We start from the raw sequence: 27,433 nt of genomic DNA on the forward strand, positions 1-27,433 counted from the left end.
GCCCCCCCCCCCCCCCTTGTACATAGTTTGTACATTGTTTTGTACATATTTTCTTTTGTTATAAATAAATATTTGACAAAAAAAAATGGCTTCTTTCCTTTACCCAATAGTTTGGCCGCTGTCATCTCATCTCCCCCTGACAGCGGCGAAGAAAAAAAATTAAAAGCAAAAGGTAAGTCGCTTCCCCCCTCCAGGAGCAAGGCCGGTTTTCCGGCTGTGCTCCGGGAGGGGGGAGAACAGACGCTGAGCGGCGAAACAACTTAGCTTTTGGTTTTTTTGTCGCTTCACCGCTCAGCGTCTATTTTCCCCCCTCCCGGAGCAAAGCAGCCTTCGCGCCCTGCTCCGGGAGGAGGGGAGAACAGACACTGACATCGGCGAAGCAACTTCCTGGTATCTGTCATTTCAAATGACATTTGAAATGACAGATACCAGCCCGGCGTGAAGCCTTAGGCTTGCGCACCCAGGATCCTGTATAGGCGCTCTATCCAGTATCCTGGGTTACACGGGACTAAGGCTTTTCGGACGCGGCTTACATTTACATATAATTAGGCTTCAGGATCGAGCGGTAGGTGAGCTGCACTGTGCGGGCGGTAACCGCGGGTGCCGTAGGCACTAACGCAGCTCTTCCTACCGCTCGGTACTGGATCACCCTGTATGTAATTCATTCCTTGTTGGTTGATGCTGATATAAATCATCTTTTCTTCATTCTCTCTGCCGTTGAAGCAGAGAGCTATGCTGGATGTGCATTGAAAGTGAAGTATCAGGCTTATTTGATTTGGGGTAGTAACCGCCGTAACAAGCCAGCTACTCCCATGCTTATTTGTTTACCCAGACTATGTAATTCATTCCTTGTTGGTTGATGCTGAATATAAATCATCTTTTCTTCATTTTCCCTGCCGTTGAAGGAGAGAGCTATGCTGGATGTGCATTGAAAGTGAAGTATCAGGCTTATTTGATTTGGGGTAGTAACCGCCGTAACAAGCAAGCTACTCCCCTTGCTTTTTTGTGGATGCAAATCCTTTTTTCCACATTTCCTCTTGCCATTGAAGCATAGAGCAATATTGGAGTCGCATTAACTGTGTGTATGTTTAAGGGTAGATTTTAAAAAATTGTGCAATCGCGTACTTTTGTTTGCGCACCAGGCGCAAACAAAAGTACGCTGGATTTTATAAGATACGCTCATAGCCACGCGTATCTTATAAAATCCGGGGTCGGCGCGCGCAAGGGGGTGCACATTTGTGCAACCTGCGCGCGCCAAGCCCAGCGCGCACTGCCTGTTCCCTCCGAGGCCGCTCCGATTTCAGAGCGGCCTCGGAGGGAACTTTCCTTCGCCCTCCCCCCACCTTCCCCTACCTAACCCACCCCCCCCCCCCCCGGCCCTATCTAAATCCCCCCCTTACCTTTATTCCACGATTTACGCCTGCGAAAAGCAGAAGTAAATCTGCGCGCGTCGGCCGGCTGCCCCGCTCCATGTTCCGGTCCCGGGGGCTGGTCCGGAGGCCGTGGCCACGCCCCCGGAACGACCCTGGGCCGAAACCACGCCCACGTCGCCGCCCCCAAAATGCCGCATCACGCCCCTGAAACGCCGCGTCATTCGGCCACGCCCCTGACACGCCCCCTCCTGCCCCTTTTAAAAAACCCCGGGACTTACACGCATCCTGGGGCTCTGCGCGCGCCGGCAGCCTATGCAAAATAGTCACGCCGGCGCACGAGGGCCCTGCGTGCATAAATCCGCCCAGATTTATGCGCGCAGGGCATTTAAAATCCACCCCTTATTGAATAAGGATATTAATCTCCAGGTAGTAGCCGTCATTCCCGCAAGCAAGCCACCCCTTGCCTCTTCTCTTCATTCACATCCTCTAGACTTTATGGATCCACAGTGTTTATCCCACGCCCCTTTGAAATCTTTCACAGTTTTGGTCTTCACCACATCCTCCGGAAGGGCATTCCAGGCATCCACCACCCTCTCCGTGAAGAAATACTTCCTGACATTGGTTCTGAGTCTTCCTCCCTGGAGTTTTAAATCGTGACCCCTGGTTCTGCTGATTTTTTTGCAACGGAAAAGGTTTGTCATTGTTTTTGGATCATTAAAACCTTTCAAGTATCTGAAAGTTTGAATCATATCACCCCTGCTCCTCCTTTCCTCCAGGGTGTACATATTTAGATTCTTCAATCTCTCCTCATAAGTCATTCTATGAAGACCTTCCATCTTTTTGGTCGCCCTTCTCTGGACCGCCTCCATCCTGTCTCTGTCCCTTCGGAGATACGGTCTCCAGAACTGAACACAGTACTCCAGGTGAGGCCTCACCAAGGACCTGTACAAGGGGATCATCACTTCCCTTTTCTTACCTGATATTCCTCTCTCTATGCAGCCCAGCAGTCTTCTGGCTTTAGCTATAGCCTTGTCACATTGTTTCGCCGACTTCAGATCATTAGAGACTATCACACCAAGGTCTCTCTCCTGCTCCGTTCTATGTATGTTTCTATGTTTATATGAGTTAATAATATCAGCTAAGGAACTTGATATAATATTGGGAACTGTTACGGCTATGGCTGCAGTGCATCCGCCTCACCACCAGGGGTCCCTCTAGTGCTGGCTCTCCTCACAGGCCCAGTCCATCTCCCCTGTCCACTCTATGTTCTGGGCTGTCCCTTATAACCCTGCCTGACAGTTCCCTCGGTGCTTCGGCATCGAGCTCACCTGGGCTCCCTTCTCTAGCCTGCCTTGCGCGGCCTTCGGGCCTTTCCTTGCCTTGCGCAGCCTTCGGGCCTTCTTCCTTGCTTTTCATACCTGGCCTACGGGCCTTCTGTGTGTGTGTGGCCTACGGGCCTTCTGACCTGCCTTGCTCTGCTACGGTGTGTGGTCTACGGCCTTCTGTGTGTGTGTGGCCTACGGGCCTTCTGACCTGCCTTGCCTCGCTTACGGTGTGTGGCCTACGGGCCTTCTGTGTGTGTGTGGCCTACGGGCCTTCTGACCTGCCTGGCCCCGCTTACGGTGTGTGGCCTACGGGCCTTCTGTGTATGTGTGGCCTACGGGCCTTCTGACCTGCCTGGCCCCGCTTACGGTGTGTGGCCTACGGCCTTCTGTGTGTGTGTGGCCTAAGGGCCTTCTGACCTGCCTTGCTCTGCTTACGGTGTGTGGCCTACGGGCCCTGTGTGTGTGTGTGGCCTACGGGCCTTCTGACCTGCCTTGTCCTGCTTACTGTGCCCTGACCCAGTCTGAACCTAGACACTGCTATCTGCCGCCTGCCCTGACCCAGTCTGGACCCAGACACTGCTATCTGCCGCCTGCCCTGACCCAGCCTGGACCCAGACACTGCTACTTGCCGCCTGCCCTGACCCAGCCTGGACCCAGACACTGCTATCTGCCGCCTGCCCTGACCCAACCTGGACCCAGACTCTGTTCTAGCCATTCTTGTCTCTCTCAACCTGGAGCCACCCTTCTGGGTGGTGTTCACGACTCCTGACCGGAGCCCAGTCGTAACAGGAACAGACTAAAGAGTTTTTATCGATATGGGGTCAATCGGAATTGAAGCGGGGTTCATCTTTTTTAGTAAACTTGCGATTTCAATAAATGATACAGTATCAAAGACTGACCATTTTAGGTGCGAGTTAGTGGACAAGGAATTATGCTGTGGACTGGGATTAGCTAAATTGCTAATTAGCTTTTGAATTTTTTCTTTGAAATAATTAGCAAATTCATTTGCTTTATTATTCAAATTTCCTTGAGGAATGAATGGCCTATGAGTATTGGTCAATTCAGAGACATATGAAAACAATTTCTTAGGGTTAAATTGGAATTTATGAATTTTAATGGCAAAAAAGTCTCGTTTGGATGAATTAATTTTAGATCTGTTCTTGGTAAGCATGGTTCTGTAATGTGCTAGAGAGGAAGGATTTGGATGTTTACGCCATTTTCTTTCAAGACGGCGTAGTTCTCATTTCAGAGATATTAAATCGGAGTTAAACCACAGTGCTTTGCGTTTTGAAAATGGAACAATCCATTTTTTGAGCGTGGGGCATAAAGTATTGGCTAGGGGGTATTGGCATTAGGGGGTGGGTTAGCGCCTATTTAACCCACTTCCAGCAGCGGGTTAAACAGTGCGCTCAGCTGAGTTCACTGTATTGCATCAGCCCCCTGGTGTTTCCAACATCAATTGAGATAATTACTAATCTCATAACCCGTTGTATATTATTTATTTGTTGCTAATTCCGCTCTACCTTTCTTCCTGGCTACTTTAGCCCCCAAGTTCAATGCCCTTGTTTTATGTAACTTTGCTTGTTTCAGCCTTCTTGTTTGGTTACACTTGTTTATCCCCTAAGTTCCATGTAAACCGGCCTGATGTGAATTCTATTCGTGAAGTCCGGTATAGAAATATATATTAAATAAATAAATTGTTAATAGTCTCTGAACTTTTCATCTTTTATTCTGCACTTTACTGGAATCTCCAGAAATTTGAGGTTAGGTATGCTGTGTGTTACTGGACACTCCAGCTTTTGCAGCCTCTAAATTTTGCTGGTTTATGGTATTTTTATGTCCAGTTACTACTACTTATTGTTATTACGTGTTTTAGTGGATCCTTGGGTGCTGTGGAGATGACCACGCCCACGGGGAGGAGCCCTGTGAGGAGCCACAGCACTGGGCTAGACTCTATACACAAAACACCAGAATAATTCTTTATTTATACAGCTTGAAGTAGCTACCAGGTGGCAGTGGTGAGTTGTAGTCTCAGGGACCTCGGCAGAGGGAGCCCTTCTCTCCAGGATGATGTCAGGAGGTTCCACAGCAGATACTGAGGATGAGACAGATGAGAAGTTAAAGTACTCACTCGGTGTTAGCTGTTATGGATGCGATTCCACCAGATAGTTAGCAGAAGGTACAGGCACTGTGGCAGGGGGAGCAGGCCCTCGAGGAGCGAGTGCCTGTTCCCTAAATGGCACCTGAAATAGAACAGAGGGCCCCCGAGGAGCGGGTACTCAAGTTAGTAGTAACCCCAAAGGGCAGAAGGAAAGCTTCCTGCAGGCAGCAGAGAAGCAGCAGAGTAACGCAGACAGGAACAGTCGAGCCAATCGAGTCTATTCGAGCCTTTGCCAACTCAATGAGCTAGCAATCTTGAGAAGTAGATATACCCGGAGTGGTGTGACGTCAGATGAGGGAACGCCCTCGAGGTTCGCGCCGCCGGGCGTACTTAGATGTGGGTTGTGCGCGCGTCCGCACCCTTGCAGGTACCTGGGAGGAGAAATGGCGTACAGCTGCACCATAGCCGTTCCAGGGACGCCAGAGAATCGGCTAGACGACTCTGCGGTAGCCATCTTGCCCAGGTAAGCGGGAGGAGACGAGTGGGACGAGTGAGTGCAACAAGTGGGGCGAAGCCGTCGAAGACCGACGGACGCAACACTTATCACTTTTATAGAACTACTCAACAAACACAGCACTGTAGATGTACACATAAGAGACAGTTCCTTCTCTGTAGACCTTACATTCTAATCAAGGCAAACAGGACAAAAGAGATTTTGGGAATTTCATTTATTAAGAAAACTGTTAAAATCAAAAAGGCTGTACATGGAATAATCAGGGATTAAGATTTAAAAGGAGCTTCAAAAAGGTAGGTTTTTTAGATAGGATTTGAAGAAGCCCAGAGAGGGAACATGATGCACCAGCTCAGAAAGACTTCCAAGCATACAGAGCAGCAAGGTGGAAAGCACTGAGTTGGAAGTTGGTGGTGGAAGAGAAAGGCATAGATAAGAGTGACTTGCCCTATGAGCGGAGTTCATGAGGAGGGGTGTAGGGAGAGATAAGAGAGGAAAAGTAGTGAGGAGCTGGAGAGTGAAAGCTCTTGTAAGTGAGTAAGAGGAGCTTGAAAGATAGGGAGCCGAAGTAGTGACATTAGAAGAGAGATTATGTGGGAGTAGCTACTTTTCAAAAAATAAGTTGTGCAGCTGAATTTTGGATAGATTGTAGTGGAGAGAGTTGGTTCACTGGAAGATCTGTGAGGAGCAAATATCTAAGCGGCAGACAGGTAGGAAGCTGGTCACTAAGCTCCGAAGAATATGAGGGGAGGCGCTGAGATCCAGAGGACACAAAGGACTGGATCCAGGGAGCTCCCTGTGCCCTCTTAAGTGAGGTGGGTCACAGCGGACCGCCGCTCGGTCCTCCGGTTCTTGTCATGGCTTCAGCCAACTCCAAGCCGCCCAGGCCAACTGTTGCGACCGTCGCTGCCCGACATCTCCACTATGCCCACCTTACCGCTTTGGCGACTCCCTCTTTGCCTGTTGGAAGTTTGGCTGCCGCGGCGTCCTCTTGCCGTCCTCCTCCGGCATCCCCGGACTGGCTAGACGCTGCACACTGCCATGTTTCCCCGGAGCCTAAGGGCGCACGTGCGGTGCAGCCCCGACTGAAGTACCAGCAGTGGCGCCAACCTCAGGGGGTCCCCCTGAGATGACGTCATCCACACCGGATATTTAAGGTCTCTGAAATCGCTAACGTATCGAGTTAGCAAGGGGAAGGGTTACTCTACCTAAGCTACTCTGCCTCCTCGGACTTACCAGGAGTACCCGCTCCTCGGGGGCCTCGCTTTCTCTTTTGCTTTTCAGATCGCAGTCTGGAACCGGTACTCACTCCTCGAGGGCCCTCGATCCCAGACTTGCTACTGAATACCACTTCTGCCAGGAAGTCTTCGCTGCCTACAACATCAGTGAGTTGTCTTCTCTCTCTCAGAGCGTTCCCTGGAACCAGATACTCACTCCTCGAGGGCCTACTTCATTCCAGCTCCTGGTCTGCCTCCAAGAGACTATTGTGTGAGTGTTACCATCAAGGTTCTGTTCCTGAACTCTGCATACCCTGCCTACTCACTATATTCAGTTTCTCTACAGCCCAGTTATCCAAGATCGCTGTTCTAGTATCTGAGGGACTACAGCCCAGCCGGGCAATTCAGCTCACTACTTCCACCTCTGGTGGTTAAATATACTGTTTAATAAAAGAACTAGTGTGTGTCTGTCTCCATACTCTTATCCTGACCGGTGGTCCCTCTCAGGATCTTTCCCCGGGGGCGTGGTCATCTGCTACCGGCCCAAGGATCCACCCACAACTACCTCAAACACTGACACCAACCAACACTCGCCACACACATAGCCCATCTGTCCCCCTGGGCTTCCGGCAAAAGTGGCACACGTGGCTCCGGACACGCCCCCCAGGTTCCTGGCCTGAACTCATCACTCCAGTCGCAGCTCTGTGCATTGCAAGCGGCTGAGGAGGAGTGCTGCCACACCACTGTCACTGCTGTGCCAATCACTCTGAGCACTGCGAGTGGCTGAGGAAGAGTGCTGCCGCAACGCTGCCTTGCTGTTCACCTTTCTGCCTCGATCGATTCACCACCTGCCTGCCATTGTGCTCAGTTGCCTTGGAGGGAGTGGGGAGTCTAGTTAGCCACGTCTGCCCTCCACTAAATGCAGCTATCTCAATGGGTGCTGGGAGACCTGATCACCATGCCGACCACCCGCCACCAAGTGCTGCTGTCTAGGAGGGAGCTGAGAGCTGAGCTCACTCTCTCCACACCTGCGGTCTCGTGGGCCTACAGACCTTACTAGTGGACATGTGGACCATACCAGCAAACCTGTGGACATAAGATCTTCACCCCCTACGGATCTCACCATCTGTGGACCCCCTGTGGACCTGTGGTCTTCACCCCCTTTGGGCCTCACCATCTGCAGACCCCCTACAGACCTCAACAACTGCTGTCCTAACCAACTGCAGACCTCATCTGCGGACCTGCTGACCACATCAGTGGACTTGAGGACCTGCGGTCATCACCACCCACGGGCCTCACCTCCCTCAGACCTCAACACAAGAGGACCGAATCTCCAGCTGACCTCACATCACCTCTACACCTGCTGATCTCACCTCCCACTGACCTCAACACAAGTGGATCGAATCTCCAGCAGTCCTCACCTCTCCTCACCTCAGCAATATCAAAGTTCGACATGGAGTTAAAAATCATATCACAACCATCAACAGGCCAAGGAAAAAACATTGACCTAAAGAACAATATAAGCAAAAACCCAAACAAAACTAATAAAATTCTACATTACTCTGCTAACATCAAAAACCAAAACATCAGAACCAGCCTTCTGTTCACCCTACTACTACTGAATGCGCAATCAATTTCAAGAAAAATTCCCCCTAATCAACGATTTCATTAATGACCAGCAACCTACAATTTTCTGTATAACCAAAACTTGGCTAAATGACAAAAACAATGTATTACTAAACCAATTATCACATCTAAATTACAATCTATTTCACATTCCAAGACAAAAAAGAAAAGGTGGAGGCTTACTAATAATCTGCAAAAAAGAACTCAAACTATCACTAAAGAAAATCAAAATCATCACACCTTATGAAGTTGCCATATTAAAATCAAAACAAATCAATATCGGATTAGTATACTGCCCTCCTGGCCTTCTCCAAAAAGACTGATCTCCCTTAGTTGAACTATTCATAAAGGAATGCCCTACTCCAAAGTCAACAATAATTTAACCTACATGTAAATGAGTCCCCAAGATCCATCTCCTGTGGCATGTTCCTTGAAGCAATGGAAGCCCTAAGTTGGACTCAACACGTCTCTGAAGCCTCCCATAAAACTTGTAATACTTTCGATCTCATCTTTGCAAATCCTAATAATTATAATCTAAAGACTAATCACACAGGGGCAGATTTTAAAAGGTACGCGCTTGGTGTACATTTGTGCTTGCTACCTGGCCGAAATCAGAGCGGCCTTGGAGGGAACTTTCCTTACCCCCCCCCCCCCCACCTTCCCTTCCCCACCTGGATTTACGCGTGTAGGGCTTTTAAAATCTGCCCCACAGTAATCCCATGGTCCGACCACCACCTAATTAAAGCAGATATAATATACAAAAAACAAATAGCAAAAAGCTCTGAACAAATAACCACTGAAATATTCAGAAGGAAAATAAAAATTGAGATGCTAACTAATGCTCTAGAGACCTACATTTAAACAGTTGCTATGAGGCATTTGATTCATAGGAAAAAAAATGATCAAAGAAATTGCAGACAAATATAGCCCAAGCCAAACCAAAAACACAAACAAAAATGATAATAACCACAGAAAAATGAACCCCTGGTATAATGAAGATCTGAAAGAATCAAAAGAACACCTAAGAAAACCAGACTAGAAAAACAGTGGCAAAAAAAACCCTTCAGACAAATCACTCAATACTGAACCCTAACAAATAAATCAAGAAAAGGCTATTATGCTAAACAGATACATGGAGTAATTTTCAACGCAAAACGTCTTTTTGAGACAGTCGTGAGTCTTATCAAAGACCCCTCTTCACTTCAAACATGGAACAATATATTAATTAAAGCTTCTTGTAATGACTACGCAACAGCTTTAACTGAAAAAAATCCAGAGGATGAAACAACAAACCACCTTCACCTACTCTCCTTACACTTCTGAAGACTTAACTACAAATGATAAATGGTCATCCACATCCACACAGTCTCAAAACTGGAAATAAGTAAAAATCATATCAAAACTAAAACCAGTTACTCACTCCCTTGACCTGTTAACAACCTCCTCGCTAAAACAGGTAAACTAAATAATAACCTCCACAATCACAACACTGGTCAACCTTGCCCTCACAGAAGGATGTATGCCCTAAGTCAAAAACAGGCAATTATTAAACCAATTTTGAAGAATAAAGCAGGAAGTTCTGATGACTGGAATAACTACTGACCAATCTCTAACCTAACCTAACCTTCCTCACAAAAATTATCTAAAAAGCTGTTCTTTCCCAATTAGAGTCGCATCTTGAAGACAAAAAGACATTATATCCTAATCAATTTTAATTCTGAAAGAATCGCTCAACAGAAACTCTTCTACAATCCATAATGGACCCTATACTACAAGGCTTCGACTCTAATGAATCTTACTGCCTAGTGCTGATCAATTTAACTACTGTTGACCATAGTCTGCCATGCCACCAGCTGAAAAACATAGGGATTGATGGAAATGTACTAAATTGGTTCACCTCAATCCTCGCAGATAGATCTTTCCAGGTAAAACTAGACAGTCACATATCTGACACATTCCAATGCACAACAGGTGTTCCTCAGGGATCAGCGCTATCTGCAAACCTATTTAATATTTATATGCTGCCTTTGTGCAAACTACTAATAGACCTTGGATTAAACTTCTTTCTATATGCGGATGATCTGGAATTCTATACCCCCCCTATCTAATTCATTTGAGAAAACAGCATCACTCATCTCTGAATATATGAACACAATAAAAGAAAAACTTGCACAACTGAAACTCTTGTTGAACCTGAAAAAAACCACAAAATAATTTGGTTGAGCCAAAATCCTCCAAAATATATTCCACCATGTATTGATCTTAGAAATCACCAAGTAATCCCAGCAACTCAAGTAAGAGACCTAGGAGTCCAGATCGATGAAAATTTTTATATGAAAGCCCACATTAGCAAACTAATCAAATCTGGTTTCTACAAACTGCGAATCCTGAGCCATTTGAAACCTATACTAAGCACTACAGATTTCAGAATGGTTTTGCAATCTCTAATATTCTCAACCCTGGATTATTGTTAATTCCCTACTTCTACGGCTTCCAGCTAGCCACGTAAAACCACTACAACTACTGCAAAATGCCGCTGCCAGACTTCTGACTGGAACAAGGCAGTATGACCACATCATGCCAAATCTGATAACATTGCACTAGCTTCCTGTTCAGTCAAGAATACTATACAAAATCCTGACAATAATATTAGGCAACGTTGGTATGAGCAACAACCTGATGGGAATAACATTTAATCCACATATTCCCACATGAATGCTTGGATCTATGAATAAAGGCCTTCTTGAAATCCCGTCCTTAAGAGATTCTCATCTAACTCAAACTAGAGACAGAGCATTGTCAATTGCTGGCCCAAAGTTTTGGAACACTATTCCAGAGAATCTTTGAGTAACAACAGACATTAAGAAATTTAAGAAAGACCTGAAAATTTGGCTATTCGAATGTGACTTCTGTTTGACTGGTACATCTAATCCATCTTGTCTCTGATGACCAAATATGTCCTGAACTTTACCCCCTTACTCTCAACCTCAACCCTCCCCATAATCTGGGACACCCAATTCCCCTTGTCTCCGATGACCAAATATGTCATGACCTTTACCCAATTACTGTCAACCCTTCCTATAATCTGAATAAATTTATGGGTCTATTTATATAGTAGTCCCCTAGTTCTCCAAAGTGTATGACTATCTCTGTAGCTACAGTCTGTGTTCCCTGTTTAACTCTGGTATGTATGCCTACCTCCATAACTCATCGTCTATGAGTGTCAGACCTGTACACTATTGTGAACTAGTGATTCTCACATGGAATGACAGTATATAAAAACACTCAAATAAATAAATAAGCAAGAGGAGTTGGGAGAGTGGGTAAGGGTTCTGGTAGTGTGTTCAGAAACAAAGGGAGGGAATTTAGTGATGTTATAGAGAGTATTTTGGATGTGTGTAGAGAAGTAGAAAGAGGATTCAAAGATGAACCCAAGGTTACAGGCTGAGAAGACTGGGAGATAAGGAGTTCTGCATTTTCCTCCTTACCAGAGGGAACTGTCTTAACTGCATTTCGAACTTCTCAGCAAAATCAGATCTCCAGCAAAGTTTCTGAAAATCCCAAGCATTGCTCCAGAAGAAAATCTTAAGAGGGATCCAATGGGGAAAAATGATTTAGTAAAACTGAGACCTCGACTCTTCAAATTATTTATGACACTGTGGCATTCAAGAGTTTCCAGAAAACATTCAAGGGGAAAAGTAAGAGAACATGGGAAAGAGAAGTGGCAATATTAATTACAAAACAAAAAAGGGTTGAAAATATGGAATTAAAAAGGTGACATTTGCAGACCCCTGTCTGGGGAGATTCTGTTTCTGAGGGTAAAGATCTTAGTGGTTATGTCAGGGTTGGTTTCTTTTGACATTCTGCAAAAAGAAATCTTAACATCACTCTGTTGTCCTCAGTCAAATAAACAGAATGTAACATACAAGAAAAGTGTGCTTCTTTAAGTACAATTTCTGCAATGGCTGAAACTGCTACAGAGACATCTGAAAAAGAGACCTATGAGATCCTGAAAGCTAATCTACCCTGACATCTATGCATAACTTTTTTTTTTTGGCTCTAAGAGTCATCAAAACTCAAAATATTCAGTTTTGCTTGAGACTTATTTAAAAAATGAGTATAAGTTAATCCAAGGGAGGAAAAACCCCCCATAACCCTGCAATTTAACAATATGCTATTTTTTTTATTTAGAAATCAAATGACAATATTTTGGTAACACAATCTGCTATGAAGCAACAGAGACGTTTGTTAGTAAATTAGGCATTTTAAGACATGGAAGGTTACAACAATAGGCAGGAATAGCCACCTCCCATTCTGGAGTAAGTCATCATCGACTTTAATGTTTTTGGAGGCGTTTTCCTAATTTGGCTGTATATTTTATATTAAGCTGATTTTGATCTTTTTAATTTGGGTTGCAATTTTATTTTATGATTTTATAATTTTGTGTTTATGTTTCTTTTGTTTGTGTTGATGTATTTATGTATGTATTGGTTATCTGTGTACCGATTGTGATCCGCTTAGTACAACTATGCTGGTTACTGTGGAATGTAAGTATTAGAAATTAATAAATACATACATGAAAGATGAATAATGCTCTGTGAGAATCCCAATAGGGATATGCACAGGAAGATCTTTTGGTTTTTTTGTTTCATTGCCATTTTTGTCTCATTTCTGGGTTTGTTTGTTTTTTTAGCATGCATCAAAAGCATTTAGCCCATACTAGGACACAAAATTGGAACAAAACAAGGTTATGTTGGGGGGTTTTTTCCTGTCGTTTCAGATTAGAAACAACACGAAAAACTAAATGTTTGTGTTTCCCATGTATTTATACATTTGTTTTCAGACATCAAAGAGGATTAAAATAAAACATCAAATAATGCTTAAAAATAGCCACGAAATATACTTATACAACGTGTCAATGACATAAAACTTTAAACATAATATAGCTCCAGAATCAAGCCACTGCCCATCCCTAAATCCCAAACCCTGCTATGCTTCATGGCTACACTCCTTGCTTGGTTATTTAGACTATTGGGGTTTTCTGATTTCTGGCGTTTGAGCGTGTGATATCACTGGAAGGGGAAGAACTTAACTCGAACAGGTGACTACAACACTCCTAGGATGGTGTTTAGTTTGCCCTCGCAAAGTGAGCGGGGCAGCTGAGGGAGGCCTGAGGAAACAATTCATAAATGTCTCTTTTCGTGGGCGCTGTCCCTGTAAGTCCTCCTGGCCGGCTGGTGTCGCCATGGCACTTCTTGACGCTGCTCTTGCTAGCCTGGGTTTCCGACTGCTCGAACCTGAAGGATTTAGAGATGAACGTGGACAGAAAGGAATGTCGGCGAACTGTGCCACACTGCATGACAGCGCAGAAACCTTGCAATCCTTTGGCCGACTGCCAATGCGATTATAAAACAGAGCAACGAGCTAAGGGTGGGCCCACATCCGCATTGTGCCCGCTGTTAGCGCTTTTCGTTTCATGTCTGTTCAAAATGCTCAAAAAGCATGCTGCGGTGATGCTGAAAGATGCTCTTCTCTTTGTTTTCTTGAGTTATATATAAAAAAAAGGGGTCACGATTCGCACAAGTTCGAATCTGAGCAGGTGCGCGCGCGCCTATTGGAGGGAATGGGTTTGTTCTCTAGGATGTTTATGCACAGTTTATTTTTCATAACAGATGCCCCCGGTTCAAGATTTAGGTTACTCTGAGTAAGCTGAATGAAAAACACGGTCAATTACTTGGAAGAAAGTCAATTGCAGAGCAGCAGCTGAGGGGAATTAAAACTAAACTAGTCGTAAAAAAAAAAGGCTATTACAGATATTCATAGACCTGGGGAAGAAAGCAAGCTTTGCAGGATTTTTCCGACCTCCCATCCTATCCATCCCACCCTGGAGAATTATCATTCCATGAAACAATTTACATTGAACTGACAGTTGCTTCAAAGGTCAAACTGAGCCATGACATATTATATCCTTGTATGCTTAACTTACTCAAGCCACTTGTATTAGAACGTGATTCACATATGTCTAACATTTATACTGAGTTTTGCTGCTCTGCTTCAGTAACATTTACCTGTTGCAACACTGTGTAATCTGAGCCTTATTGTTATTAAGTATCAGAATTAGTGCATGCTCAAAGCAACAATTGCACAGAAGTGATTAGGGATTTTTACTCCATTGAATTAGTGCTGAAATTGCAGCCAAATTTTATCTTAAAGAACCCTCACTGCAGCAAAGGTGGAAGGATTACATAAACACCAGAGAAAGCAAGCAAGACTACCAAAACCCCACCAATGTTGTGGTAGGAAAAGAAAGAAAGCAGTGAAGCATCCAGATGATGCTAGCTGCTAAACCTCACAAACCATAAAAGTACCATAAAACTATAAAAATGGCTGTCAAAGCTTTAGTCTTCCTCCTCTTGTTCTCATTTGTGGCGCTTAAGTGGTGAGTCAACAAAACAGGAGGAGAATAGGGAGGCCAAGAGCCACCTTTATTTTCTTTGTTCCTACTCAACAAGAAGTAAGTTTTAAAAATAATTTACTGCCAGTGACAATTACTGCTGCTTTTATCACCCCTTTCATCACTGAGAAGTACCAGAGGGAAATAGTTAAAACATGGCAACTTGTTCATCAAGTGGTAGGGAATTTCACTGTAGAAGAAAAAGAATGTGCAACTCACTGGAAGGGGCAGCTTCCAATAAAATGGAAAAAAAAAGTAGAGATTTTGCCATAGGCGTTATGGTGGACCACAGAGGCCATGGCCCAGCCACAATCTGACCCTGCAGCAGCCCAATGTTTTCGGATATCTCCACAGGCTCCATTAAACCTCCTCCTCCTCCCTGGCTCTTGAGATGACAGTGGTAGCTAGCCAGATGTGACCACTGCTTCCTTCGGGTATTCTGCAGCAACGGCTCAAGTGATGCTGTGATCTGGGTCCCACTTTTAGATTCACAGTGCCTACTCACAAGAGTTGCCAGCTGCATGTGGCTCAGCACAGCAACTAAAGTTGGCTGCCAGTGTTCCTGCTGCACTTCTTCCAGGTTGCAACACCAGCGGGAGGCAGACATGAAACCTCTTGTTGCTGTTTCCAGTGCCAACCCTTGCCTCTGTTACCATTGCTGCCATGGGCTCCTGACATCCTCTGGCCACAGTAGTGAAGAAAGTGAAAGCATCAGGTTTTCTCCCTCTGGTCCAAGCCACTGGCTCCTTCAACTCTGACTTTCTGTCTTTGGCCAAACTAGCCCTACAATTGCCAGCATTCTAATATTAGCCACCATGGCAAGCCATCAGTGCTTCCCCCTTCTTTCCTTCCTCCCCCCGCACATCTCCTTCAGGTCCCAAGGGCATTCATGGGGCATCTCCAACCCCACTACCAGGTAAGAAACACTTTATATTTTTCTTTTTGTTATATTATAGAATGACCACAGAAAGGCAGAGACAGGCTTTATGGTGGCAGGGAGAGAGCGCAGAGAGATACTAGTGGGAAGCAAGGAGACAGAGTAAGGGAGTTCAGAGGAGCCAGAGCTTGGTTGGCTTGGACCACCCCCAACAAAAAGGCATTCTGCTACCCTTGGATTTTGTTGTTGCTGGAGATAGAATCAGGCATGGACAGGCTAACTAGTCTGAAAAATTCAAGTGCTAAAAGAAACTTTCAACTGCCCATAAACAGGCCGATACAGTAAAGTGCACTCCGGCGGAGCACACTGTTAGCCCGCGTTTGGATGCGCGTTTTCGATGTGCTATTTTTACCTCTTATAGAGTAAGGGGTAATAGCACGTCAAAAACGCGCGGCCAACCCCCTGGAAACTAATAGCGCCCGCAACATGCAAATGCATTCCCGCACGATACAGAAAGCAAAATGTGCAGCGAAGCTGTTAATTTCGGCTGGCACCGGGAAAGTGTATAGGAAAGCAGTTTTTTCTGCTTTTCTGTAACCCTCCGACTTAATACCATAGCGATATTAAGTTGGAGGCCCCAAAAATTAAAAAAGATCAAAAATTTTAAAAAAATTTTTAAAATCTGCCCGTGGCCCGCGGGTTGGAAGACGGACGGTCAATTTAGCCGGCGTCCATTTTTCGAACCCGTAGCTGTCAGCAGGTTCGAGAACCGATGCCAGTAAAATTGTACGTTGGCTGTCAAACCCGCTGACAGCTGCTGCTTCTGTCAAAAAGGAGGCGCTAGGGACGCGCTAGTGTCCCTAGCGCCTCCTTTTACTGCGGGCCCTAATTTACATACCTGGCCTTCCTGAATCACGCGCCCGGAAGAGTGGCCTGGGCACGTGTTGGGAGAGCGGGCGCTCGCCGGTTCTCCCACGCGTTTTTCTGTATCGGCCTGATAAGTAGCTGGAACTTAAATCTACACATTTAACCTACAGGCAATAGGCTAGGTATTATTTAGAAATTATTATTTATTTAGAATCTTTTAATATACCGATACTCAAGATAAATATCTTATTGTATCGGTTTACAGCAAAACAAGGGAAAACCAACGATATAGGAGAAAAAGTTACATACAACAAGGTGATGAATTCAGGACAACTGTAAGAAATGGAAATAGCTTAACATAGCGCTACTATAGAGTAGAAAACTAGCAAAGTAAAATAGTGACTAGGTGAACAACTTGGTAGGTGATCAACAAACAAACAAATGAACCAGCGGTTTTTAACTCAATTAGTAGGTGATCAAACCAAAGCAATGTTTTAAGGGGTGGTACTGTCTGTACAGGGCAACTGATTAATGGAGATGGGGTTGAAGCTAAAAGGGAGGGGGAAGTCGAGGGGCTAGAGGAGGGGGCAGGGGAACAAAGGGGGAGGAGAGATCGAAGGGTGGGAGGGGGAAAGGTGGGTTGAGAATTTAGGGGGGGGTTTGCATAGTTACTGGTTGGGAGCAGGAGAGCAGTCTGAGCTTGAAATTGTAGATGGAAACAGAGTAGTTTAGATGGGAGCTATGAAAGAGTATTTAAGTACATGCTATGAAGGAATATTATGTACAATCCTAATTTGTGGATTTGTTGAATGTTCAATCAGAGAAGGCTTGTTTGAAAAGCCAGGTTTTCAGTTTCAGTTTAAAAATTTTTTTCTTTTTTGAAACTGATTTCCAACCAAGCTCCTCAGCTAATGCTCATCATCAGGTATACGAGCCCAACAGCTGAGGAAGGGAATTGGGAAACTGGTTTACCAGCAAATTATTTTTTTAAAAGGTGGATTCAGCAACATGACATTTTTCCTTATAGTTAGATATGCAATGCCCTAGTCCTCCAGGGTCTGAGAAAGGATCCTTAGGTATTGATGAAAACTCGGATATTACATCTGTTTTGTTGGGCTTGGGGGCCAAATGTACTTCGTTTCCCCCTAAAGGCACACTATTTTCCCATAGACATAGAGTAGGAATAACGCTTTTGATACTTTTGGCCCTAAGTCCCCAATTTTGTAAGGACCAGTCTGCTGGATCTGTACGTTGCCACGTTAGAATATCAGTTATAGGAGTAAATGAGATGATTTGCCATCAGTGAAAAAAATCGTTGCAAGAAATAGTGCCATACAAGGACTAATCCCTTGTAAACAACACGTGTACATTTAACAATGAGACACTGTCGCTTTAAAAGCCGACGTCAGCTAACCATAAACACCCCGGAGCGTACGGAGTGTCTCTAGCGCACCCACTAGCGCAAACTTTTCACTCCCGGTTGCCTCGCCTTTAGAGAACGAGTCAGCTGACTCACCCGGCGTCGGCCTATATATACAGGACGTGTTGACGTCATCGGTCTCTTCCGCCTGTCTGTCCAGCGAGTGAGGCAGGCAGCAGCTACCGGCCTCTCGTCTGTGTTTCACCATTTCCGCACCCGCTAGGAGAATCCGCCGCCATCCGCCAAAATGGTAGGAGTTGGCAGCGTCCCGATGGCCTAGCGCCGACCTTGGGGCTTCAATTTAGCTGTCCCAAGCGGAAGCGTCGGTGTTGATTTTATTTATTTTATGAGCTGCGGCGGACAGTAGGCCCAAGGCAGCGGCGGAGGCCATTTTTTTCGTGGATTTTTTTTTTTTTTTTTTAAGGGGAGTGGGGGGCTGTTTCGTATTAGGCTCTCGGATAGAGCAGGGGAGTAGCGGCTGTTGCTGAAAATGGTGGGAGAGTCTAGGTTGAACTATACCGCAAGTAGGATTGGGGGAACTGAAGAAGCCTGGAGCGTTCCTACTGCCCCTTCTCCTCCCCTTTCTGCCCGCGGGAGACTGGTCGTGGACGGGAGAGACGTTTAGGTTGCTAGGGCCCTGCTTGCAGGGGACCCCGTGGTTGTGTAGTATGCACCTGAGGCTGTTTGGCTGTGGCAGGTATTGCAGAAGCGCCGTGAACGCTCCCTGTAGTGGGTGGGGGGAGAGGCGGTGCCGGGGGGATCGGGCAGGGCCTGGTTAATGCCAGTGGAAACTATGGGGCGTCTTCTACTCTTAATACGGATCCTGGAGCACGCCAGCAGTTCACATTGCATTATTGGGGAAAGCTGACCCTTTTATTCCTATTCCTAACTTCCTACTAGTTTTGGATTTTAACGTTAATTACTTAACCTTTCTCCCTCTCTAAAACAAGCTTCAGTTAACATCTTTGGGTAACTCTTTGGCCCAGAGGGCTTACAGCTCCTTTTGTACCCAAAGCAAATGAGGTTGAAATGACTTGTCACAAGGAGTGTCAGTGGGAGAAGCAGAATGGAATTTGGACCTTGATTTCCCTGTTCCTCAACTTACTGTTCTAATTCTTCATTTTTTTTTCTTTCTAGGTGAATTTCACAGTAGATCAGATTCGGGCCATCATGGACAAAAAGGCCAATATCCGAAACATGTCTGTGATTGCACATGTTGACCATGGGAAATCAACCCTCACGGATTCCCTGGTCTGCAAGGCTGGTATCATTGCCTCTGCCCGTGCTGGTGAGACCCGTTTCACTGACACGAGAAAAGATGAGCAAGAAAGATGCATCACCATCAAATCCACGTAGGTGCTACCTTTCTCTAGGGCTTACTGTTGCTTATTTCTGTAATGATGGAGTTAGAGGTCTGGATTGTTATAGCAATGAGTAAGGGACTGCTAGTTAAGCTTCAGGTTTTAAATTTAGTTTATAAGTCTTGTAAAAAGACTTGGTAGTCAGTGTTTCTGATATATAGGCTAGTGATAGTTAAAAATTCTTACATTTAAAGAATTCTCTTGTGAAGAGAAGTCTGCATTTGTTAACACTACATGTTGCAATATTTTGCTGTTAATTTCCAAAACATCTAATGTTACAGGCCAGAAGTAATTATGTAAGAGCTGGATGCCAGTTTTCAGAGACTTGATGTTAATGTTTTTATTTTATGTGCAGCGCTATTTCTCTTTTCTATGAGCTAACCAATAATGACTTGGCCTTCATCAAGCAGAGTAAAGATGGCTCTGGTTTTCTTATTAACTTGATTGACTCCCCTGGGCATGTGGACTTTTCATCTGAAGTGACTGCTGCACTCCGTGTCACAGATGGTGCCTTGGTGGTAGTTGACTGTGTCTCCGGTGAGTTTTCCTTATGTCCTTGTTAAACATCTGGTATTCAGAACCTTGTCATCGGCTAGGAATGGGCCCTGATCAATCCTTCTAGCTTGTTTGTTTTTGTTCTTCCAGGGGTATGTGTTCAGACAGAGACCGTGTTGCGACAGGCTATTGCTGAGAGAATTCGACCTGTGCTAATGATGAACAAAATGGACCGTGCCCTGCTGGAGCTGCAGCTGGTGCCAGAGGAGTTGTATCAGAGCTTCCAGCGAACTGTGGAGAATGTTAACGTTATCATTTCCACATATGGAGAGGGTGAAACTGGTCCCATGGGGAACATTATGGTGAGGGAGAACACATTTACATGAAGGCTTATGAGAACTTTTTTTTATATTGCTTCCTGGTAAACCTTCATGGCTGGGAAGTGTTATAGTATTACCACTTGTAGACAGTCTGAGCTTGCTCCATGACTGCTTGTATGCATCTATTTATGTTCTTTCTAGAGCATTAGGTGATTAAGATCAACAAAAACATCTCATGTTTGTCATTAATTTATATAATGGACCTTGTTAGTGGGGTGAGGTGCTATGCTTTTGTAGTATCCATGCCTGCACCTCAAGCAAAATGTGAGTCGCATTTCTCCTGAAAAATCAGGAAATATATGCCCATTAAATAGTATTGTACAAGATAATGGTTTTAAATAACTGTAGGAACTAATTCAGTAGTATGTATTTCTAATGTAAACTTTAATAACAAGTTAACCTTTTCTGTGTACTGCTGCTAGATTACATATCACTTCCTTCTTAGATTGATCCAGTCCTTGGTACTGTTGGCTTTGGTTCTGGTCTGCATGGCTGGGCTTTCTCCCTGAAGCAGTTTGCTGAGATGTATGTTGCTAAGTTTGCTGCCAAAGGTGATGCCCAATTGGGTCCCCCTGAACGTGCTAAGAAAGTGGAAGAGATGATGAAAAAGTTGTGGGGAGACAGGTGAGTACATCTCAGTATGGTGGCACATCGAATTACAAGTGGGGGCAGCACTTTACTTTTTATATTTTGGTCCTGCATTTGGTTAAGTTCCATTGGAACCAGGGCAGGGATCCTGGCACTACAACACTTTATTCACAACCACCTAGGTATTTTCCCCTCCATGTACTAGTATGGCTGTTGCAGTGTTGGTCCTGAGTGATACACCAATGCTCTTCCTGGAAGCCTGTAATCATGGCCCCTGAATCAAGCCAGTAAGTATTGGCCTTGAGTGGACACAATTGCCTCTGCATATCCCACACATGCTGGATTTGTAAACTCTCTGCAGCATTCCCCAGAAACCATAACTCAGGAATTACACTGGGGACCTTCCCAATGACTATGGGAGTGTACAGGCTTTCAGGGTGCCACTAGAACTATATGTGGGAAGTGCTCACAACTGTGTTCATGGTAAAGGAAGAACGGTAGTTTTGTCTGTTTGATCGTCACCATTTTTTCATGGTTTGTAAATCTGCTGTGAAGCAAACTTCATATTTCCTAGCATGTAGCAGATAGACTCAGGACCAATGGGTATAGTGTACTCCTGTTCGCAGTTGGAGACTGATCAGATTTCAATCTGACGTCAGCCCCTAGTACATATACCCCTGCAGGAAATGCAGCTCTTCAGTATTTTCCGTCTCCATAGCAGTTACGGACTATCTGCACGCTCTCACAGCGTTTGAACCAAATTCTAAGAACCAAAACTTAAAGAGAGAATTTACCTGAAGAAGAGCCCCGCTCTCCTGCGGTGATACCTACGGGTCCCTCCCAAGGTGATTTCCATGGTCCCTCAGAGGTTAGCCTTGGTCGGGCGGCCGAATCGCGGCGAGGACTTAGCCCCGATCTCGGGTGTGACTGAGAGGCAGCGGGTGCACCCCTCGAGCACGGCGGTGAAGGTATTTGCCCTCTCCCCCCGCAGCCGGAGACCGCCCGGGGCGAAACCAGGAAGCGCCACATACAAGGTAAGGTGGAAATCTTCTACTTGAATCTGGTCTCCAAGGATAGAGGGGGAGCACAGGTCGTCGATCGGAACCTGTGCCACAGGGTTGATCCGCCCTAGCAGGGCTAGGCCCCGGCTGTTCCAGGGTCTGCCCAAGTGGAGACCCTCGGAGGTTGTCATCTTGGCCCTGTTCGCCATACCGCCTGCCATCCGATCCAAGCGCACAAATTGAGCTAAGCGCACAAAATTCCTTGTGCGCATAAACTTAGGCGCACATAAATCCTTACGTGCATAAGTTGCGCGCACAGAACAAAGCGCACATCTGTGCGCACATATCAGACGCAATGGAGTGCATAGGAGCTTACGTGTCCACAGAAATGGCACCTCCAGAAACAGGAATAAAAGCTCAAGGCCTCTGCCCAGCATACCACATCAGAGCTGCACAGAGCGAGGAGGCAGACACCCTTGGAGATCCAGGTCAGGGCCAGTGCTAACTCTTCAGGGGGTACCCCAGACCTAGCAGGCCCCAGTGAGTCCACCCCACAGATGGGGACCCCCAGGGAACCAGCACCCCTCAACCTAGACCCAGCTTCAATCTCTTGGGTGGAGTTGTTCAAGGGGACTCATGCCTTTGTTAAAATGCAAACTGAACCTCGGGCAGACCAGCCACATGCGCCACCAGAGGACCCTCATGCCCCAGGACCCTCGAGGCCTAGGCACAGGCCCCACCTACAGGGACACAGATCTCTACAAAGAGGAAGTCGAGTCCCTGGAGGAGGGGGAACTCCCCCCGGGGACAGAGCCACACCGAACCATGAGATGCTTCGCAAAGGACAAGCTCCCTGATTTTGTATCCCAATGTCTAACGGAGCTCGCTATCCCGGGCCAGGGCACCTCAGGGGAACCTAAAATGAACCCCCTGCTGGAGGGCCTTCGCCAGACGTCTCGCCATTTCCCTCTTAAAGGTGGCACAACACTAATTGACCTGGAGTGGAATGCTCCAGAGTCCTCATTCAAAGGGGGCCGAGCCTTGTCAGCCATGTACCCCCTGGACCCAGTGACCAAGGAGCTCCTGGCATGCCCTAGAGTGGACGCCATAGTCTGTGTGGTCGCTAAGCGCACTACCATCCCAGTAGAGGGAGGTGTGGCGCTCAAGGATGCACATGACCGGCGCCTGGAAGCCATCCTAAAACAGTCATTTGAAGTTGCAGCTATGTCCCTGCAGATTGTGGCCTGCTGCACCGTGGTGACATGTCCCTGCTTATCACAAGCCAGGAACAACACCCCAGGAGAAGACATGGAATTGGCACTATCTTTCCTCACTGACACGGCTTCCGATCTAGTGCGCACAGCAGCCAGAGGAGTGTCGTCCACAGTGGCAGCCAGGAAACAACTCTGGCTTCAAAGTTGGTCGGCTAACGCCTCCTCCAAGATGCGCCTCACGAGGATGCCTTTTAAAGGATCCCTCCTTTTCGGCAGTGAACTAGAGAAACTTGCCAACAAATGGGGCGACTCCCCATTACTACACCTGCCAGAAGACAAGACGAAGAGAAACCAGTGTCCCTTCCCCCAGGTCCGCCAGAGGCAGAAGTTCACAGCGCTTCAATCCTTACAAGAGCAACTATCAAGCACCCTGCCCTAAGGGCAGGAACCAGTCCTTTCGGAACAAGCAAAGCAAGAGGGGGAGCCATCTCGGGGACAGGCCCCAGCCGCATCCCACAATGAGAATCAGCCGACCCAAGGGAAGAAGCCATAGGGGGCAGACTAACCCTATTCTACCACAGATGGGTTGAGATAACATTGGACAAGTGGGTCCTAGCCATTATCCAGGAGGGGTACTACCTAGATTTCTTTCAAACTCCTCCGGACAGGTTCATGGAATCTCCCTGCTACGACCCCCTCAAGAGGGCAGACTTCTGACCCTCAAGGCCATAACCTCTATACCTTCTCAGGAAATGAATACTGGACATTACTCCATTTACTTCATTGTAATCAAGAAAGGGTACATTCAGACCCATCTGGACCTCGTCGGTCAACTGCCACCTAAGGATCCCCCGCTTCCACATGGAAACCCTACAATCAGTCATACGTGCAATACAACCAGGAGTTCCTCACATCTCTGGATCTGTCGGAGGCCTACCTACACATCCCAATTCATCAGGAACACCAGCGCTACCTATGCTTCAAGGTCCTGAATAGTCACTATCAGTTCTGGGCACTACCCTTCGGGCTAGCCACTGCACCCCGGACATTCACCAAGGTAACAGTGGTGGCAGCAACACTCAGGAAGGAATCCTTGTTCATCCCTACCTGGACGATTGGCTGAACAAGGCAAAGCCACCAAGCAACCAGCAGTCATAACACTACTGGAAAGCCTAGGATGGGTGGTCAACATAAACAAAAGCTCCCTACAGCCCTCACAGTTGCTGGAATACCTAGGAGTCCGATTCGACACCAGACAAGGTCAGCCTGACCCCCCACGAGGAGATCAAAGCTGTGGAACCGGCTTCAGACCTTGCTGAGCGTCCCTTGTCCCGCAGCATGGGATTACTTGCAAGTCCTCGGACTGGCGTCCACACTGGATGTGGTGCCATGGGCACGAGCCCACATGAGGCCCCTACAGCACTCACCTCTATCACAGTGAAGTCCACGGTCCCAGAACTACACCATACATCTACCACTACCGGGCAGAGTCCATACCCAGCTACAGTGGTGGTGGCTACAGATCAGCCACTGAGCTGGGGATCAAGACTATCCTCCCCAACCTGGACCCTGCTCACCACAGATGCCAGTCTACACGGGTGGGGAGCACACTGCAAAGAGTCAACCACCCAAGGGCGGTGGAACGAAGAAGCAGGAAGGAACATCAACCACCTAGAAGCATGGGCGGTCAGATTAGCCTGCCTGCAGTTTGCCCACAGACTTCAAGACAAAGCAGTCAGAGTGATGTCGGACAACGCCACGACGGTGGCCTACATCAACCGGCAGGGCGGACCCAGAAGCCAACAGGTGTCCCTAGAAATAGACCTGATGGCGTGGGCGGAAGCAAATCTCCAGGAGATCTCCACCGTCCACATCGCCAGGAAGGACAACACCACGGCAGACTTCCTCAGCAGGGAAAGTCTAAACCCAGGAGAATGGAAGCTGTTGTCCAGCCTTCAAGATAGTGAATCGGTGGGGGACCCCAGACATGGACTTTCTAGCAAGCAGATCAAATGCTCAAGTACCCAGATACTTCAGCCGCAGGCAGGATCCACAGTCCCAGGGGATCGATGGCCTGGCCACCGGGGACCCTGCTATGCACCTTCCCGCCATGGCCCTTGCTGGGCACAATCATTCACAAGATAGTGACACAGGGGACTAGTTCTTCTGGTGGCCCTGGATTGGCCAAGAAGACCCTGGTATGCAGACATGAGAAGACTACTGGCAGGGAATCCACTACCCCTGCCCTCACACAGACCTGCTACAACAAGGTCCCATCCTCCACGAGGATCCAGCTCAATTCTCTCTTACGGTCTGGCCATTGAGAGGGCCCGCCTGAGAGAGGGGTTACTCGGGGGCAGTAAGATACTCTCCTCCGAGCACACAAGTTCTCCACATATCTAACATAAGGATCTAGAGATTCTTTGAGGCCTGGTGCGACGACCACAACGTCAAGCCACGCGCCTCTAAAGTTCCCGTGATCCTAGAATTCTTACAGAATGGACTACAGAAGGGTCTGTCCCTCAACTCCAAGGTACAGGTGGCTGCATTGTCATGCTACGGCTCTAGGAGCAAGGGCGACAGCATAGCCTCGCACCCAGATGTATCGCGCTTCCTGAAAGGAGTCAAACACATTCGCCCACTAAAGTACCTCTGTGGAACCTAAACCTCGTCTTCGAGTTCCTAGCGGGATCCGCCTTCAGACCCCTCCGAGGCCTGTCCCTCCATCTGTTGACCTTAAAGACTGTGTTCTTGCTGGCTGTGTGTTTCGCCCGCTGCATCTCGGAGCTACAAGCACTGTCCTGCCGTGAGCCGTTCTTCAGACTCACCCCAGGGACCATCCAGCTACACACAGTTCCCTCCTTCCTCCCCAAAGTGGTCTCGCACTTCCACCTTAACCAAACCATCTCACTACCTACGATGGACTGCTTGAATTCGGAAGAAACCCGTAGTCTACGCCATCTCGACATCTGCAGACTCCTACCCAGATACCTGGAAATGTCGGAACCAGTATGAAAGACGGACCACCTTTTTGTCCTTCACAGTGGAAAGAGGCAAGGGGAAGTGGCCTCACGGGCAACCATTGCCCGCTGGATCAAGGAAGTCATCAAGGCGGCCTACATAGAAGCGGGAAAACCACCACCTCTATAGGTCAAGGCCCATTCTACCAGAGCCCAGGCGGTATCCTGGGCAGAAACTAGAATGCTGTCACCTGCCGAGATCTGCAGGGTGGCAACGTAGTCCTCCAACCATACCTTCTCCAGATTCTACCGTCTGGATGTGCAGGCTCAGGACACTGCATTTGCGAGGGCAATCCTAAGTGGGCCACAGGCAGCCTCCCACCCGGTTCGGGAGTAGCTTTTATACATCCCATTGGTCCTGAGTCCATCCGCTACTCGCTAGGAAATGGAGAAATTACTTACCTGAATTTCGTTTTCCTTAGTGTAGACAGATGGACTCAGCATCCCACCCTTGGCTGCCATTATGCATGGTTTTTCAAAGATAAGCCATGTTTTCATTTACCTAGGGCATCCACCCTGCCAGGTGTCGATGCTTTCCGGTTGAGTACACTGGCGGTCTCCAGCTATAGTCAATCAACCAGTTCAATTAATCAAGTTTTAAATGTTCTAACAAGTTATTTAAGTTAACCATATTAAGTTAATCAATCAAGTCAGTCACACACATCCACAATGCTTTTCAAGGAGAATACTGAAGAGCTGCACTTCCTGCAGGGGTATATGTACTAGGGGCTGACGTCAGATTGAAATCTGATCAGTCTTCAACTGCTAACAGGAGTACACTATACCCATTGGTCCTGAGTCCATCTGTCTACACTAAGGAAAATGCAATTCAGGTAAGTAACTTCTCAATTTCCTAGCATGTAGCTAGATGGACTCAAGCTCAGTGGGTTATGAGCTCTTCTGCTAGCAGTGGGAGACTGAGTCAGATTTCACAGCTGATGTCACTCTAGATATACCCCAGCTCTTCAGTATCTGTCTCCTAGCAGATGCAGACACTATCCCACACACACTAGAATAGTGTTAATTACAGCAAAGAAGAAACAATTTACCTTAAAGATTGAGCCCCGCTCTCCTGCGGTGATACTTAAGGATCCCTCCCCCAGTCAAGAATTCCTGAGGTGATCTCAAATATCCCTCAGAGGTGTGCTTTGGTCTGGTAGCCAGTTCCCAGCATTGACGGAAGGCAGCAGATGCAGAACCAAGCATGGCGGTGAAAGTAATTCCCTCTCCCCCTGCAGCTGGAGACAGCACACGATCAGTAAGCAAGTCTTTAAATTCAGGTCTCCAGAGCTCTGATTGCCATACCGATTTTTTTTTCTTCCGGCGAGGTTAAAAAGGGAGCACAGAGTTGAGCAGCCTTGTTTGGGCTAGGCCCCGATCCAGTGCGAGGGTCCACACAGGTGGAGACCCTCGGGGCACCATCTTACACATAGGGGTTGACGGCACCATCTTCCCTTCTCGACAGGCTAGGCAGCCGATGCACCTAACTTGTCCACACCCAATACAGCTGCCTTTACAACTATACACGTGCAAACAGACAATGGCACCAGCACCCAAGAAAAGAAGGCACTCTTTGCACAGCCTGCCACATAAGAGCTGCGCA

At 46.9% G+C, this 27,433-nt stretch overlaps 1 protein-coding gene across 1 annotated transcript in view; it reads left to right on the forward strand.

Moving 5' to 3' along the window:
- The first annotated feature begins 17,881 nt into the window (after positions 1 to 17,881).
- EEF2 (eukaryotic translation elongation factor 2) overlaps positions 17,882 to 27,433 on the forward strand; it is a 59,389-nt gene continuing 49,837 nt past the window's right edge. The window contains exons 1-5 of the mRNA XM_029614295.1: positions 17,882 to 18,021; positions 18,909 to 19,123; positions 19,488 to 19,669; positions 19,778 to 19,989; positions 20,453 to 20,631. Coding sequence (XP_029470155.1) covers positions 18,019 to 18,021; positions 18,909 to 19,123; positions 19,488 to 19,669; positions 19,778 to 19,989; positions 20,453 to 20,631 — 791 coding nt within the window. The 5' untranslated portion in view covers positions 17,882 to 18,018. The remainder of the gene's footprint in view (positions 18,022 to 18,908; positions 19,124 to 19,487; positions 19,670 to 19,777; positions 19,990 to 20,452; positions 20,632 to 27,433) is intronic.

Source organism: Rhinatrema bivittatum, chromosome 8 (assembly GCF_901001135.1).
Source record: "Rhinatrema bivittatum chromosome 8, aRhiBiv1.1, whole genome shotgun sequence".
Lineage (NCBI taxonomy): Eukaryota > Metazoa > Chordata > Amphibia > Gymnophiona > Rhinatrematidae > Rhinatrema > Rhinatrema bivittatum.